The 16,280-nt window shown below is 44.8% G+C and overlaps 1 protein-coding gene across 11 annotated transcripts in view; it reads left to right on the top strand.

Annotated features, from left to right (window-relative positions):
• NTNG2 (netrin G2) overlaps positions 1 to 16,280 on the top strand; it is a 125,196-nt gene that overhangs the window by 70,885 nt on the left and 38,031 nt on the right. For 10 of the 11 annotated variants that reach the window (XM_083596875.1, XM_083596876.1, XM_083596871.1 and 7 more), the window contains exons 4-5: positions 10,710 to 10,882; positions 14,378 to 14,398. In XM_083596875.1, the coding sequence (XP_083453001.1) occupies positions 10,710 to 10,882; positions 14,378 to 14,398 (194 nt within the window). Of the gene's footprint in view, positions 1 to 10,709; positions 10,883 to 14,377; positions 14,399 to 15,328; positions 15,575 to 16,280 lie in introns of all 11 variants that reach the window. The other variant, XM_083596873.1, reaches the window with a different exon arrangement.

The following is a 16,280-nucleotide window of genomic DNA, read 5'->3' as shown; positions in this document are numbered from 1 at the left end:
TTTTTCTTCCATCCTGTTCCTATTGATCCAATGGGTAACCAGAGAGGCACAGAACCTGGGACAGGAATAGAAATGAGAAAGCCCTTACTTGGCTAGCAGGCTCAAGTGCGTCAGACCAGAGAGGAGTAAATTGAGGAGAGGGAAGTGGAAAGACCTTTTCTCTCCCTGCAGATTTCTCCAGGGTTGTGTTCTCTTAACCTTCTGAGATACAGAGAGAAGAAGGCTCCCAGTATCTCCTTCCTTTGGCATTGAACGGGGATCAATCAGCAGGTGAGATGGAAAAGGCCAATGTTCGTTCTCTCTACCTCTCTCTCACACACACTCTTTCTCTCTACCTCTCTCTCTCCCTTTCCTTGTATTCATGTATTCCCTTGCCGGCATAATTTTCTCCCCTATTTAATATCAGGTGGATATTCAAGTTGCATGAGCAGGCAGGATGTTAATTGAAGTTAATGGGGTGCGTTCTGGACACATGGCTTCAGTTATGAGGAAACCGTTTTGAGAAGCGCAAATCAATTACTGACTCATGATGAAGGCTTCTCTCTTTGCCTTTACTAAGCCTGTTTCGTGCATTCCTACCAGCTCTTTAATTTTATTCTAAATGTCTTTTTAAAAAATCCTCCACAATTAACTAATCCCATGGGAAAGAAAGCTCAGTGCTATTTGTTAATGCTACAAAATGCTTAGCAGCTGCAACCACAGGGAATAATAATATATAATAACAACAACAGCAATAACCACAGCAATGAAGCCCTGGCAGCTCTAGCATTTATCAAAGCACGGATTAATTAATTAGAATAAATTATTCAATAAATTATTTTTGGTTTTCTGCTTCATGTGGTGCAGTATCTTCTGATGGCCTGCAACACATTGTGTTAACAGCCAAGCGGTCTCTTTCTAAAACGTGCTAAGAACCTGCATTTTCCTCCTATGCCATGCTGTGGATCCTTCTGTCCATGAAATCCAGTCCAAAGCTATTTCCACATACCAAAGGCCAGACATTGGTGGCCTTGAGGGGCGGGGGTGGGGGGTGAGAGGCAGTTCAACCACTTCATCAAGGCCCTGCAAAGCTCTGTTATAGGTCAGAAGAGTGCTCCTGTGGTCCTCAGACTTTTTAGGGGGTTGAGAGGTCCTCCCTGGCAACAGTTTTCCTCCCATTATTACAAATGGAAGTTAATAAACTACAAAAGCTCCAGGGTAAAGCTCCCTTTCTGGTGGAAAGCTCCCATCCATGTCCATACAAGCATTTCCTTCAGATGTAAATAGCAGACTTACCTGGATCAGATATGTAAGACAGATTTTATAAGGATGGGGGAGAAATTTATTAAAGTTCACATTTAAAAGTGAACCTACCTAACTCAGTTTTCAAAACAATACATGAACATAGCCATCATAAAATTTGGAGACATGTGAATTTTGAAGGATAGCTGTGTTTTAGTCCACATATGTTTTCAAAATTTGTGAATTTTGTAGGTTCACATTGGAATGCAAACCAAACCAAATTTCTCCCTCAACCCTAGTGAACAACCACCTACTTCTGAGCGACAATGTGTTTACTCAAACTTTGGGATTCCACTAAACCTGCTCAATCCTGCGCATGGATTGTACTGTTTTGGCTACATATTAGCCAGCATGCAAATAACAAGTTTTCTTTTAGTGTTTACCAGGGACGGGGACAGTGGCGTAGCGTGGGGGGTGCAGGGGGGGCGGACCGCACCGGGCGCAACATCTGGGGTTAGGGCAAATCAATGGGTTAGGGGGCGCAAATCCACAGGTTAGGGGGCGCAAATCCGCGGGTTAGGGGGCGTAAATTACTTGCCTTGCCCCGGGTGCTGACAACCCACGCTACGCCACTGGATGGGGAACCCATGTCCCTCCAGATCTTGTTGGATTTGCAACTCCCTTTAGTCCCAGCTAGCATGGCCACACTGATGATGGGAGCTGTAGCCCAACAAGCTTCTGGAGATGTTCCCCTTCCCTGGTATTTGGATGATTCAATAATAATCCCAGAGGTCCCAGAGTGGGTCATTGTAGCATCACCCATCCTGGAGGCTTTCCCTTTTTGCTTTCTCACTTCCACTGGGAACCACAGCTCTGCTTCCTCACCTCTTACCTTGTACATCCCTGGCACTGACACTCCTCTCTTGTATCTGTCCAACCCTCAAAGTGCTGACTCGTAGCAACAGATGTTGCAGATGACTGTGAGAGAAGGATGCCCTTGTCCCTGCGACCTTTCCTTGGTGCCCTGCTGCCAGCATGCCTTACCTGTCCAAGAGAGCCTGCACATGTGTCCAACTGGCAGCTTTCAGACCTTGCCTCATCATTTCCTGAGGGAAGAGGGAAAGGCCTTGTACTAAATATACATAAACAAGCAACCCACTCTCAGCCTTCTGCTATCTCTACAATAAGTCCATTTTATCCTAACAGCTTTTAGGATAAAATGCTGGATAATTCAACTTGATTGTGGATTGTGGAAGGTCCTGGGTTCAATCCTTGACAACTTCAGGTAGTGCTGAGTATGTCTGCTGCCTGAAAACCTGGGGAGCTGCTGCCAGCCAGGGTAAACTGAGCAAGATAGAGTAGTGGTTTTCCTGGGACCCTGGAGTGCCTTGAATGATGGTCAGGGGTGCCGTGGGCAACCCTGGCCTCTGTCCCTCTTTCTTTCTTTCCCTCCTTCTTCTGATGCCCTTTTGCGTCTTTGCCTCCCAAAGGCTTGCACAGCTGTTTATTGCAGCAGCCTTGGCTATAAGCTCCGCAGGCAAATGGTGCCTCTGGGAGGCATCTCTCTTTGGGGTGGGTGAGTGGGAGCTCAGAGACCAAGGATGGCAGCAGCAGTTGCCTGGAGGACTCCCAAGGAGAGGGAAGAAGGGAGGAGGCTGAGGGAACACTCCACAAGAAAGGGTGTTTGGGAAAGGGTGAAGGGCTGCCAGCTCTGCAGGCAAGGGGTGACATAACTGGGCTCCTGAGTTCCACAGAGGTGCCTCAGAAAGAATGTAGTTGGTTAAGGGAACCGTGGACTCAAAAAGGTTGAAAACCTCTGCGATAGACCAATGGTCTGATTCAGCATAAGGCAGCTTTCTATGAGTTCTTAAATAAGAGCAGGGGTGCTTAATTTGCATTTTTAGCCTATAGAAATGATGCTGTGTTTCCTGTTTCCAAACCCACATGTGTGTACCTTGGCTGGTAAGGTAAAGGGACCCCTGACCATTAGGTCCAGTCACGGACGACTCTGGGGTTGCAGCACTCATCTCGCTTTACTGGCCAAGGGAGCCGGCATACAGCTTCCGGGTCATGTGGCCAGCATGACTAAGCCGCTTCTGGCAAACCAAAGCAGCGCACGGAAACGCTGTTTACCTTCCCGCCGGAGTGGTACCTACTTATCTACCTGCACTTTTTTGGCGTGCTTTCAAACTGCTAGGTGGGCAGGAGCAGGGACCGAGGAACGGGAGCTCACCCCGTCGTGGGGATTCAAACCGCCAACCTTCCAACTGGCAAGCTCTAGGCTCGGCTCTGTGGTTTAGACCACAGCGCCACCCGCGTCCCTTCTGCCTTGGCTGGTAGTCAGGCCAAATAAACCCAAGTAAAGCAGAGCCTAAGACTGGTGCTCTAGCAAATGGGTGGTTTAGACAGGGATTGTGCAAAGGAAGCTGGGGAGGTGGAAACATTTCCTCGAGGGGACATCCCCATCAGGGGTTGTCAGTCCTGGCCTTTTGGAGCTGTTCTGCTGTTCCTTATTAAATAATGCATCCTGATTGATTGGTCTGAAAACTGCTGTGTTGTGGGGTCAGGTTGCACAGGTTATCGTTTTCTGATTAGATTGATGATTCTCAAAGGTCAAATTCAAAAAGCAATTCTCTGACAAGATTGATCCTTTGGATGAGGATACTTCCCACCACCCTGCAGATGGGGCCTGACAAAGAGAAATGGCTGACCTGGAACTGCAAGGGATGGAGCAGGAAGATTACCTGGATATTCCTAATGCATCTTACAGATGCTGTAAACCCATGTCTGTCTTTGGGATGCTAGGTCAAAAAGTGTTCCTTGCAAGACCTTAGTTGCTGGAACAAGTTAAGCTTTGTAGAACGTTAGCTGCAACTCAGCTAAGCTAGGAATTGATATAGAGGAGATAGCAAAAAATTAAACCTGCTGCTTTATCAAAAAGCATTTTTAAAAATTAATGTCCCCCATCCTTTTGAAATATATTCAGGAATGTTGTCACAATAAAATAAAAATTGCAAAATCACTTGCCTTGGTTGGGATTGTTAGTGAAGGGTGGGCAATAAATGTAATAAAAAATAAATAGTCAAGCCTTTCACAAAGAAATAGGGGATAATCCATCTCACCTCCCCCTCCCCCTCCCAAATACCTGAATGAGGACTGAGCATTCTGATGTTCAGAACGGTGATCATCATATGAAGAAGAAAAAAGGAAAACTGGGGTTGGGGGTGGATTGGATTGGATTATCCTATCCATCGTGGTATGAAGTTGTATCCTCAGCAGTGAGGATACACCTCCATACCCTAATTTTAAAGTACCTCTCCCTACCCTAGTCACCTGGAAGAAGTGTGGGTGTGAGTTCAAACCAGGGTTCTCTAGCCCTGCCTCTGACTTTCTTGGGTGCTCTGTTCAAAGTGAGAATGGCATGTGGTTTAAGGGTGCTGGGCAATTTCTGGTCTTGAGACCCTGGCAAATCCTCAGCCTCATCACTATTCAACTTTGCCGCCCCTCTGATTCTCAAAAACAAACAAACCTTTTTCAGAAGCAACTTGATAGCTCAGCTACAGGGCACAGCTTTGCATACGGAAAGTCCCAGGTTCAGTCTTTGACAGTACCAGTCAAAAGTGTGGGAGCAGTCAAATTTCTAGAGAGGGATTGTTTGTCCAGCAGTAGATAAACTTCCTGTTTCCTCCTGGGCTGGGACAAACTTTCTCTATATGTGACCAGAGGTTATTATTATATTATATTATATTATATTATATTATATTATATTATATTATATTATATTATATTATATTATTATATCCTCTCCTGCCTCCTTGAACATTCTCACAAAAAGGAGTTCTGGTTATCATGGCTGGAGCGGCGGCTGGAGTTGGGGTGGCATGGCAGGTTTTGTTCACCCTCCATGCACAGCCCCTGGTCCTGCTTGGTGTGCACATGAGTGTGCCCCGGGCGCCAGCAAAGGATGCAACACCACTCTGTAACCCCCACTGATCTCAATGGGACTTATTTCTGAGTAGACATGCATAGGATTGCGCTGTCAGTTTGTAATACTGATGTTACCCAATATATAGCAGGATTTCAAATATATGTAGGGAGTAAGTCCTGAGCAAACTGGAAGAGGCTGAAATAGACCTTATTGAGCTAAGGTGGACTGGTAGGCTAACTCTGTAGAAGGCAGCTTCCTATGTTCATACTGCACCTTGGTTTGATCTGTGCTTGCTTCTGTAAGTAGGACTTTCCCCCCTCTACAGCCCTAGGTCCTGTACCACAGTGATGACCTGCAGTGACCCATGCTAGTTTGCTTTCCCTCTATGTGTATGGGTTTTTTTCCCTTCTTTTTTTTTATTTAAGGAAATTGCAGTAAGAGACGAAGGCAATGTTCCGTGGGCGTTCAATAATTCAGAGAGTCAGGCTCTGTGGCACCTGAGCTCTGGTCATTGCCTATTCAAAAGGGTGAGGACAGTCGTGCAGAAAACTCTGATCTGTGGGGGCATAAGGAGAAAGCCGTCAGAACCCAGACACGGGGCTACCTTGATATGTATAATCTGGCAGAGGGAGAGAGAGAAAGAAAGAGAGAACTTCACACACACACACACACACACACACACACCACTATCATCCCAGACTGCCAGCTGCTGTAACCCACTCCCCAAGTATTTAAGTGTGATAGGTTTAAGTTATTTCCACTCTGTCCTTAGAAGCCCTTTCTGCAACTGGCTTTTGCTAGATATCTTGTTTCTTGGCCACATTTGCCAGCTCTTTGCTCCAGATATCAAATCTGTTCCACTTGCACCCCTTGGAGAACATGTCCCCCGCTCCCGCCTCTGCTTCCCTGTGTTGGTTTTGGAGTGGAGCAGAACAAAGTGTCATCTGGTGAGTGAGAAGCAGGAGCGGGGGCTGCTCACCCAGCTTCTTCCTGGCCTACGAGTAAACAGTTGGTTGGAAAACAAGAGCAAGGATAAAAATAGCTCTGGCAGGGTTTTGGTTTTAATTAAAAAGTAATAATAATAATGAGGGACGCATGTGGTGCTGTGGGTTAAACCACAGAGCCTAGGACTTGCCGATCAGAAGGTCGGTGGTTCGAATCCCTGCGACGGGGTGAGCTCCAGTTGCTCGGTCCCTGCTTCTGCTAACCTAGCAGTTCGAAAGCACGAAGTGCAAGTAGATAAAAAGGTACCGCTCCAGCGGGAAGGTAAATGGCATTTCTGCGTGCTGCTCTGGTTCACCAGAAGCAGCTTAGTCATGCTGGCCACATGACCCGGAAGCTGCCTCAGCCAATAAAGCAGATGAGCGCCGCAAGCCCAGAGTCGTTCACGACTAGACCTAATGGTCAGGGGTCCCTTTACCTTAATAATAGTAATAATAATAATAATAATAATAATAATAATAATAATAATAATAATAATAAAATTGAAATCTACCAGCAACACACAAATGGCATTGAGGGGTGTGCAGGCTTTGCTGTATCCAAAACCTGAGAGAGTGTGTCAAAAGAAAGGTCCACTCAGTGAATATTCATGGTGTTCAGTGCTGATTTTGGTCTTAAGTGATTTTGGCAAAGGAGTTGGGGTAAAAACATAGTGAGTAACACAAGCTATGAAACAGGGTAGCTGCTGTTTAAGCTACCCAGAACATTTTCTGGAAACAAATAATCTCTAGTCCTCAGTCTGTCCATTTGACCCTTCTGATGGACGGTTGTTGAGAATATTCTAATGAAATCCTTTCAGATAAGCATGAGCTTCACTACTAGATGATACCAAATCAGGCTGTGGATCCATCTTGCAGAGTATTATCTAAAATGACCAGAAGCAACTCTGCGGAGTTTCAGATGGGAACCTTGCAATTTGAAAAAAATAAAATAAAAATCCATTCACGTTTAAAGGCAACCCTACGTAGTTTGTACTTTCAGAAAAAAAGGGAACAAAAATTTAGGCAATCCTTAAAAATTCACACATCTCCAAATTTTGCAGGGCAGTTCCCCAGACAAGTAATGTGTACAAAAATGCATATACTTGGAAAAAATGTACATAAATACGCTTATTTTAGTAAAAATAACACACAGACAAATGTATTAGTGAAAAATGCTCTGCAAAAATTTGTATATTAGGCCAAACTGCATACAAACATGTGAATACTAGGATAAATTCACACTAAAATCCTGATAAATGAGACCCGTTTTAAAGAAAAATAAATGAATGGCAAACTGACGTGGAAATGTAATAACCAAATATAATATTAGAAGCATTAAAAACTGAGAAACCAGAATTGGCAGATCTGCCTATCCCTAATTACAGTGTAGGTGCCAGTCAGATTTCTAGGGGGAGAAAGCGTTCCATAGCTAAGCTTCTCTCACAGAAAAGTAACTGCTCAATGGCAGCAGAGTGAGTGATGCTCAGGTGTTGTGGGAAGACAGCTAAACTCCCAAATCTTGTTAAATTTTGAAATGAGTCTTCTTAGTGGAAACAGACAAAGGAAAACAAAAGGAAAAAATCACCAGTCGGTAATTTTGTTTCTTACGTAAGCTGGAGATATACTGTACAATTGGGACCAACAACAAAATATTGCAGCATGGAACGTTCTCTTCAGCATCCTTCTTTAGGTTACTCCAAGTCATGTTCATTCCCACCCAGTTTTCCATTTCTGCTCCATCTGCTTCTCTGACCCTCAGCCAGCATTTATCGGCCACAATGAACACTTGGTCTGCATTGGGTTTATTTGGACTTTTCCCTAGTACTTTTTCTAAAGATTTATTGTACTTATGCAAACTGTAGTAGTGCCCCAGGGCAGGAGCCCCAGATTGTGAGCTTTCATTTTCATTTTAAAGTAAGTTTCTAGCCCTCCTAGAAAGAACACTGTGGAGCAAAAAATTGTACAGTGGTACCTCTGGTTACAGACGCTTCAGGTTACAGACTCCGCTAACCCAGAAATAGTACCTCGGATTAAGAACTTTGCTTCAGGATGAGAACAGAAATTGTGCTTCAGCAGCATGGCAGCAGCGGGAGGCCCCATTAGCTAAAGTGGTACCTCAGGTTAAGAACAGTTTCAGGTTAAGAACGGACCTCCAGGACGAATTAAGTTTGTAACCAGAGACACCACTGTACCTTCTAAGTGATTTTTGTGACATGAGAGTGGTGTGACTGCCTTGTATATTAATCCTGGAAACTGAGGAATGTTCCCTCTTGTTATTAGACAGCAACAGCATGTGTGTGTGTGTGTGTGTGTGTGAGAGAGAGAGAGAGAGAGAGAGAGAGAGAGAGAAAGAATGTTTTGGATAGTGTTCCATAATCAGGACCTGCAGGACATAGCTGGCTTTCCATAAGGCTGTCAGATGTAGTTGTCTCTCTACTTTTGCGATATGCCCCATCTCCCCCATGGCAGCCATTTTGTAGCTTTTGCCCCCAGCACTCTCTCAAAATACAAAATTTGCCCTCTAGTCCAAAAAGGTTGGCAACCCTGGCATACAAGATAGTCTTCGCTCTGGTTCTCTCTCCAGTCTCTGCTTCTTCCATACACACATCCCAATACCAGTTTTAGCAAGAGTGGTTTCATTGGTGCCAACTTGCACCTACAATGGAGGGTGCCAATGCCATGTGACACCATGACATCGCATGCGCAATGTTATGCAGCATCATGACTCCCTGTGTGTGATGTCGCACAGCATCATGACATCCCATGCGCAATGTCAGCACTGGATATTGAGAGGGCTCAGTCCTCTCCTTAGCTTCGGAACAGGCTAAGGTGCTTCCACCCCCAGGAGCCAGCACCCCAGAAGGACCTTGAGTGCTAAAAACTAAACTCATCTTTCTTTGGAAAGATGTGTACATGATTTATAAGCTTGTTATGGAATTCCCATGGAAACCTTGGTGGAATGCCTGCAGCTTACAATGGCATTCCTATTGCCCTTGAAATTTAAACAAGGATTTAGTTAAACCCCACCATGGTCAACTGGGAGAGCACTTTGGGTGTATCTGCCCCAACCTCACCTACTGTTTTTAACTTCTGCCTGAAGAGTATTTCAGGATTTCACTTCTTCCCCCTGTCCCTTGCTTAAATGTGTGTTTGTATTTTTGCACACCCTGAGGTCCCCCTGAGCCCAATTGACACCTGCTTGTTGTGTATGGGTGGTGCTGTTTTAGCTATGTAAGGACTGACACTCAGTGTCTGAATAATAGAGGGAATGGTTTTTATTTATTACACTTCTATACTGAAGTTATATACTGAAGTTATCCTTGCTTCTTTCATGTTTTCACTTCTTTCTCTCTTTATTTACTCCTGCCTGTCTCTTACCATTAAACTAGCCATGAACACTGGAGCATTAGGTTATATCCCACTTTCAGGAACCTTTAAGAAGCCAAAGTGCTGTGTGTGTGGATCTATTTTGAACTGAACATGATTGACTATTAACAACTCCAGCCAGCCTTGGAAATGGAGAAGCAATTGTAAATGGGCCCTGAGTTGTAATGAGAGGCATTCTCTGATCATTACTTGCATATGCATTGATTATTTGATTTGGAACATCAATTATCTGTGTAAAAGGCTTTGACTCTAAAGAAGCTCATGTGTCAAACATGAGAAGGTAATGGAAGGACTTAAAAGTTGACATGGATGGAACAAGTGAATGGAACAAAAATCGAGTCCAGGGAGGGAAGGCAGAAGGCTGCACGACTTGTACTTTGTGTCTGCGTTAGTACTGTGCCAAAAAAAATTTCTCTGTCCTTTTTTACCATTTGCCATCCATTAATGAAAAAAGAAATTGCGCTATAGAACTTGTTATACACTATCACTTCTTCTGCAAATGGAACTTGACTTTGGTGCCCATAAAATATCAAAGTTTTCACCTCGTGCAAACAGACACACACAAGCACACAAAAAGCTGGGTGTACCTGTTTCCCCCCTCTAAACATTTCTCTAGCACCTGCAGCCTCCCTAGCTGCCTATGATTCCTGCTATGAAAAAAGCCCATCAGAGGAGTTACCTCATGATTTTCTCCTCGGGCTTTGATTGAAACATGGGCACCTGGGGAGGGTGCAGGTTACATGCAGCTGGTGTGATTGTTTGTAGAATGAAAGAAATGACACCTGCAGAACCCCTTGACCACTTCAAAAGGAAGATAAGCACATAACTGCCCCCCCACACTGCACTTGTAAGAATGACACTGAAATTTTCACTCCTGCTTTGACCATTTTCAAGTTGAATTTCTTTTCTCATTGGTTAATAGAGAACAGTAAAACAAACAAAACAACAGAAAAACAGAAAAATGCAGCACAGCACTGTCTTTAATCCATCACCTGTTTTCGTCACAGTTCAGAAATTGTGGCGTTTTGATGAATTTCTAATGCTTTTATATTGTAATGTTTCTGTGATGTGTCCATGGCTTTTTGTCAGCTGAAATTGAAAAAGAGCATTTATACATTTTTAAAGACTTCAGCGGATGAATAAAATAAGAGCCAATCGCAGCCAGTCTGTCTCCTCTGTTCCTCTTGTAGGTGTAAATGCAACCTCCATGCCAATCTGTGCACCTTCAAAGAGGGAAGCCTCCAGTGTGAGTGTGAGCACAACACAACCGGTCAGGACTGTGGGCGATGCAAGAAGAACTTCCGCAGCAAGTCTTGGCGGGCAGGATCCTACCTGCCCCGCCCCAATGGCTCTGCTAATGTCTGTAAGTAGCTGTGCAAAACTGTGCTGATTTTATCCTGCCCCCTCTCCCTCAAGTGGTCTTTCTGCACTGGTGGTACTGCTGAGCGCCAGTCCTGTTCTAAACAGGGTCTGCAGGGAGTATCAGCAATGCTTGGCGAAGGAGCAGGACCATGGCATAAGGTATAAAAATATATCTAAGTCTTGCACGGAAAATGAAAACAACAACAAATGGTACAAAAAAATAAAATAACAAATGCAAATTGCTAGGCAGTGACTATTGATAATTACTAGCTCTGGAAACCACAGGTGGAGGGAGTGCTCTGGTGCTCAAATCCTGCTTGTGGGCTTCCCATGGGCATCTCAGGATGTTGGACTAGATGGACCACTGCCTTGTTCCAGCAGGCTTTTCCTACGTTTGTATGATCTTATATTTGTGTGTGTGTGTGTGCATGTGGATAGATTAGATAGATAGATAGTTCTCCTTCTGACACACTTCCCTACGCAACACCTCCAAGACCCAGGGCCCCAACAAACTCACAGATATCACCCCTCAGAATCCCACCACAAGGAGGGTTCCTAGAACCTGCTATCATCACCCTGCACCACGTTCACCCCAAACATTTAAAGCCCTATCTTAAATACTCCCAGCTTCCTCCAAATAATTCTGGGAGCTGTAGTTTGTTAAGGGTGCTGAATGTTCTTAGGAGACTCTTCTCTTCCTCCATAGGGCTACAGTTTCTACAGTAGTTTAACAATCAATCCCTCTTCCCAGGGAAAGAGTCTCCTAACAACTCAGCACCCATAACAAACTACAGCTCCCAGGATTCTTTGGGGGAAACTATGACTGCTTGAAGCAGTATCATAGGGATTAAAACGCATGGTGTGAATGTGACCCTAGCCTCTCCCACTAAGGTTTATGAGCAGGTACCCAGGTCTGATGGAGCGTCCTCAGGTTGACCACCACTGGGTCCCATTCAGCACTCAAATCAGTAGTACTGCACAAATCCAGTTCCAGGTGACAGCAGATTTGGTTTGGTGAATTTTCCAGGGGGTCCAAAGGATGGTAAATAGGACTCCCCTCTGCTCGGAGTTCTGCACACCTCTCCTCCTGCCTTTGTCATGGTGGAAGAGCAACTGCCACACCACTGGCTTTTTAAGCATCCTAAAGCATTTCCCAAAGATGCCACATTTTGTTACGTCCTTCCTTCCCACCTTTGAGTGAAAATGTATCGGCTTTAGGGTGATCAAAGCAGAAATCCAGTCTCAAAAGGCCATGACAGGAACGCTTTGTTTTTGCCAGGAACTTGAAGACGTGGGCCCTTTGAAAGGGAACAAACTTGTCAGCTGCTGCTGAGTGCCTACGATCTTTCAAAGGAGCGACAGAGAGTTTTTTTGGTGCTGACAGGCACCAGGAGCTGCTGGCTCCCCATTATTCCATTATGCTTGCTTCTCACACTCATAACACAGAGCCCAGGTGTCCTGCGTAGAGCCAGAGTCTGCAAGCTCAGGGCACGGGTGTCTACAGGGATTTTTCTGGGGCGTGTGCAAAGCCAAAACACTGAAACAGGTGGAACAGGCTAGTCTCACACACAATTTGAGAAGAATGGTGCCCATGCATTTTGCCTCATAACTCAGGTTCAACAAATGCAAGAAGCTCGTTGTTGTTGCTGCTGCTGTTGTTGTTGTTGTTTTAAATGAAAATTGGGAATCTGCAGGTTATGTTTCATGGGGGACAGGGAGGACTTTCCTACCTTTCTCTTCACCTGTGAATGGCCATAGCCCAGTTTCCCTGTGTTAGATAAACCAAAGGAAATTAAGATGGGACTCCTGGTCCTCTAATAGTTGCTTCGCACATATAATTGTGGCAGACCTGTCTATATTAAGCCTGCCATGTAGAGCAAAAATCCAAGCTTAGGAGTTTGCAAAAGCCTGGGCCAAAATACGTTTTCAGGAGGTGCCTAAAACTGAGACTGCTGTTTGTTTGAGGGCCAAGACTGCAGGGGTCAGCAAACATTTTCAGCAGGGTGCCAGTCCACTGTCCCTCAGAACTTGTGGAGGGCCGGACTATTTTTTTTGGGTGGGGGAATGAACAAATTCCTATGCCCTACAAATAACCCAGAGATGCATTTTAAATAAAAACACACACTCTACTCATGTAAAAATACCAGGAAGGCCCCACACATAACCCAGACATGCATTTTAAATAAAAGGACACATTCTACTCATGTAAAAACACGCTGATTCCTGGACCATCCATGGGCTGGATTGAGAAGGTGATTGGGCCAGATCCGGCCCCCAGGCCTTAGTTTGGCTACCCATGGTCAAGAGAGTCATTACAGTCAAACCGTGCAGCTCAACCCACAAAACAAAACTTTGGTTCAAGTTCTTGGTCTTGATGTCACTGGGTGACATCTCAGCCACTCACAAGGTAGTTTCTTAGCCTCAGTCACCATCTGTAACATGGGAACAACAGCCTGTTGTGAAGACAAAGGTGGTAAGAGTGAGTACTGAGATGAATGCTCTCTGTGTCTGAATGTCTCCTCAGTAACTGTGATTTTGCAGGTGTCAAGCCCTCCCCCAGGTCTTTAATCCAATATGTTTTGTAACACTTCTCAGCTATTTACAGGTACCATATCCCCATGGTTTTTCACTTCTGCTGCTGTTTTACTATCCCCCCCTCAATTGCTTCCTTCACATGACCCCGCCCCCCTGTCCCAACCAACCAACCAACCAAAGATCACATACTGGCTTTGATGACTTCACAATTATATCTAGGTAACTCCATTTAGCTAGGTGCTGTCATGAAGAGCAAAATAACTTACTGGTATAAAGGAAATAATTTTTATATTATTTACATGAGCACTGCAATTCTAATGAAACATTCTGCAAAACTGCCTGTCCCATCTCTACCCATCCACGCACACCCCACATTCTAGCTGAGCACTATAAGAATTGTACATTCAGACCTTGTGTCGCGTCCACTTCTTGTTGTGTCTTTTCACATTACATCCTGCGGCATCCCGGAAGTAACGGAACGGGTTTCCGGGTTTCGCCACTCACGCATGCGCAGAAGCGCCAAATCATGCTATGCACAGAAGCTCCAGATCGTGCCGCACGCCTGCGCAGATTTAACACTTCAAGTTGTGGGCATTTCATGTTACGGACGGGCCTCCAGAACGGATCCCGTCCGTAACACAAGGTACCATTGTACTAAACTTCATGCACTTGAAATGTGACTTATTAGTAATAAGCTGTTATGCCAAAACTGACAAGTATATATGACCCTACCCGGACACAGGGCAAAGTAAAAGAGCGCTAATAAGTTAGGTTATCAGTTGGCTGATCCCCACAGGTCACTGCAGGTTACCTGGGTGCAAACCCCACTTCTGTGTTTTGCCCTGTGCCAGCTGCTTTGACATCCGTGTGCTTATGAGCAAGCTTCCTGTTAATTAGCACCATGCCCTTCTTTGTATTTGCTGACCCTCTTTTTCCCCTTGCCCTTCTTCTTTTCTTCCAGGTGCAGCTCCAAACTTTGGCAGTAAGTAGAAAATGAAACTTGAAACTCTGGGATTTGACGTGTTTGGTGCATGGTCCCTGTGCACGTTCCTTGATGGGGAGAAAGAGCGGCTGCTTTCACTGTCCATTAGCACCTTCCGGGCAATATGTCTGCTCCTCTAATTGTGCCTCATTTCCCATCCTGTCAAAAGAACCTCCTTTGACTTCAGTAACCTCATTGTCTCTGCTGCTCTGGCATGTTTTTCCCTCCCCATGAGGTTTGTTAGAACAGCAGAAGGGAAGGAAATAAAAGTGTGTGCGTGTTACCAAAATCACCAGTGGATGCCGTGAACTTTTCCCCTCAAGTATCACAGGCAGGACATTAAGTTTTTGCTGCCACTAGGAGAAAATTGTGTTAAGATTTTTCAGCTACAGAATCTGGTCTCTTTCACTTTCATTAGACTAAGGTGTGCCGTGGTGTGTGTGTGTGTGTGTGTCTTTTGTATTAAGAGGAAGATATATCGGGACATTTCAGCTGAGTATATGGACCTACTTTTTCCACACAACATATAGTTAAACTATGAAATTCACACTCACAAGATATGGTAATAGTCACCAACTTGGATGGCTTTAAAAGAGAATTAGGCAATTTTATGGAGAATTAAGCTATTGATGGCTACTACCTCTGCTGGCAGAGTCAGTATGCCTCTGAATGCCAGTTGCATTGGACACAATCCATTGGGTTCAAATAAGGGGATAGCAATCAATTCCATGCTCACAAATGAGCTCAATAATACTTACTTCTGAGTAGGCATGCATTGGATTGTACCGTAAGTGTATATTGTTGATATGGCCCAAGATACTGCTGGAAAGGCTTAGTACTTTAAATATAACTTGAGAAAAAGTCCTGAGAAAACTATCCTATGGTTTCTTTCTCCTCTCCCCATCCCAATCCTTATTTTTGTTTTGTTAGCAAATGAACGATCAAAGCGAGTTACTACCACAAAAGCTACTACCACTACAACTCCCAAAACCACTTCCACCACCACCACCACTACTACTACTACTACCACCACCACTACTACTACCACTACTACCACCACTGCTGCTGCTCCTACTACTACCACTACCACTACTACCACTGCTGCTCCTACTACTACTACCACTACCACTGCTGCTCCTACTACTACCACCACACTTGTTACAACTCAGCAGCCAGGTGGGTGCCAAGCTGTAGTTTGCTAGGCACAAGCTCCTCATCCCCTTACTTGCTCATGTAGATCTACTAGAGCTGGTTCTGCTGTTCAGTCGCCCCCTCCCTTCTGCAACAGCTTTGTATGCTGCTTCACTATGTTAAGTAGCAACAAATAATGCCATAGAAGGATGACTCTAGCCTCACTAGCTTGCCTCTTCACTAGCCTTGTAGGTGTGGATTGGGGTACGTGGAGGGGGGTTACATTGTGCTTCTGCTCAATTCTTTCCATTTGTCAGCAAAAGTGCTTGTTTGTTTTCAGACCTAATTAATACAGAGAAGGGCACTGGCAAGACAGCGCACATTAATAATGTGCAGCTTCTTTTCCTTTAGGGATGCAGCTGCAGTAACACCTTAAAGAATGGGTGCTATGATGAGATGGGTGAAAGGGTGGGTGCTCTGGTGATGTGGCAAAAGGGCAGATGTTCTGATAAGGTGAGCGAAATAACAGATGCTCTGATGAGGCGCAGGGCCACAGGTTAGCCACCACAATTTAATGTATCTAGCCATCAGTCTGAAACAGTGCCTCTGGTTCAAGTACCCATTTCGACCGTGAAGTTCATTAGGTGGCCAGTCATTCCCTCTCAGCCTTACCCACTTCACAGTGACACCTCCTAGATCTTCTTGGAGAAAACTCAAGATATAAATATAAAATATAAAATAATATCCCACG

This window comes from Podarcis filfolensis (assembly GCF_964270895.1).
Source record: "Podarcis filfolensis genome assembly, chromosome: Z".
Classification (NCBI taxonomy): Eukaryota; Metazoa; Chordata; class Lepidosauria; order Squamata; family Lacertidae; genus Podarcis; species Podarcis filfolensis.
This window is presented reverse-complemented; position numbering and strand designations above follow the sequence as displayed.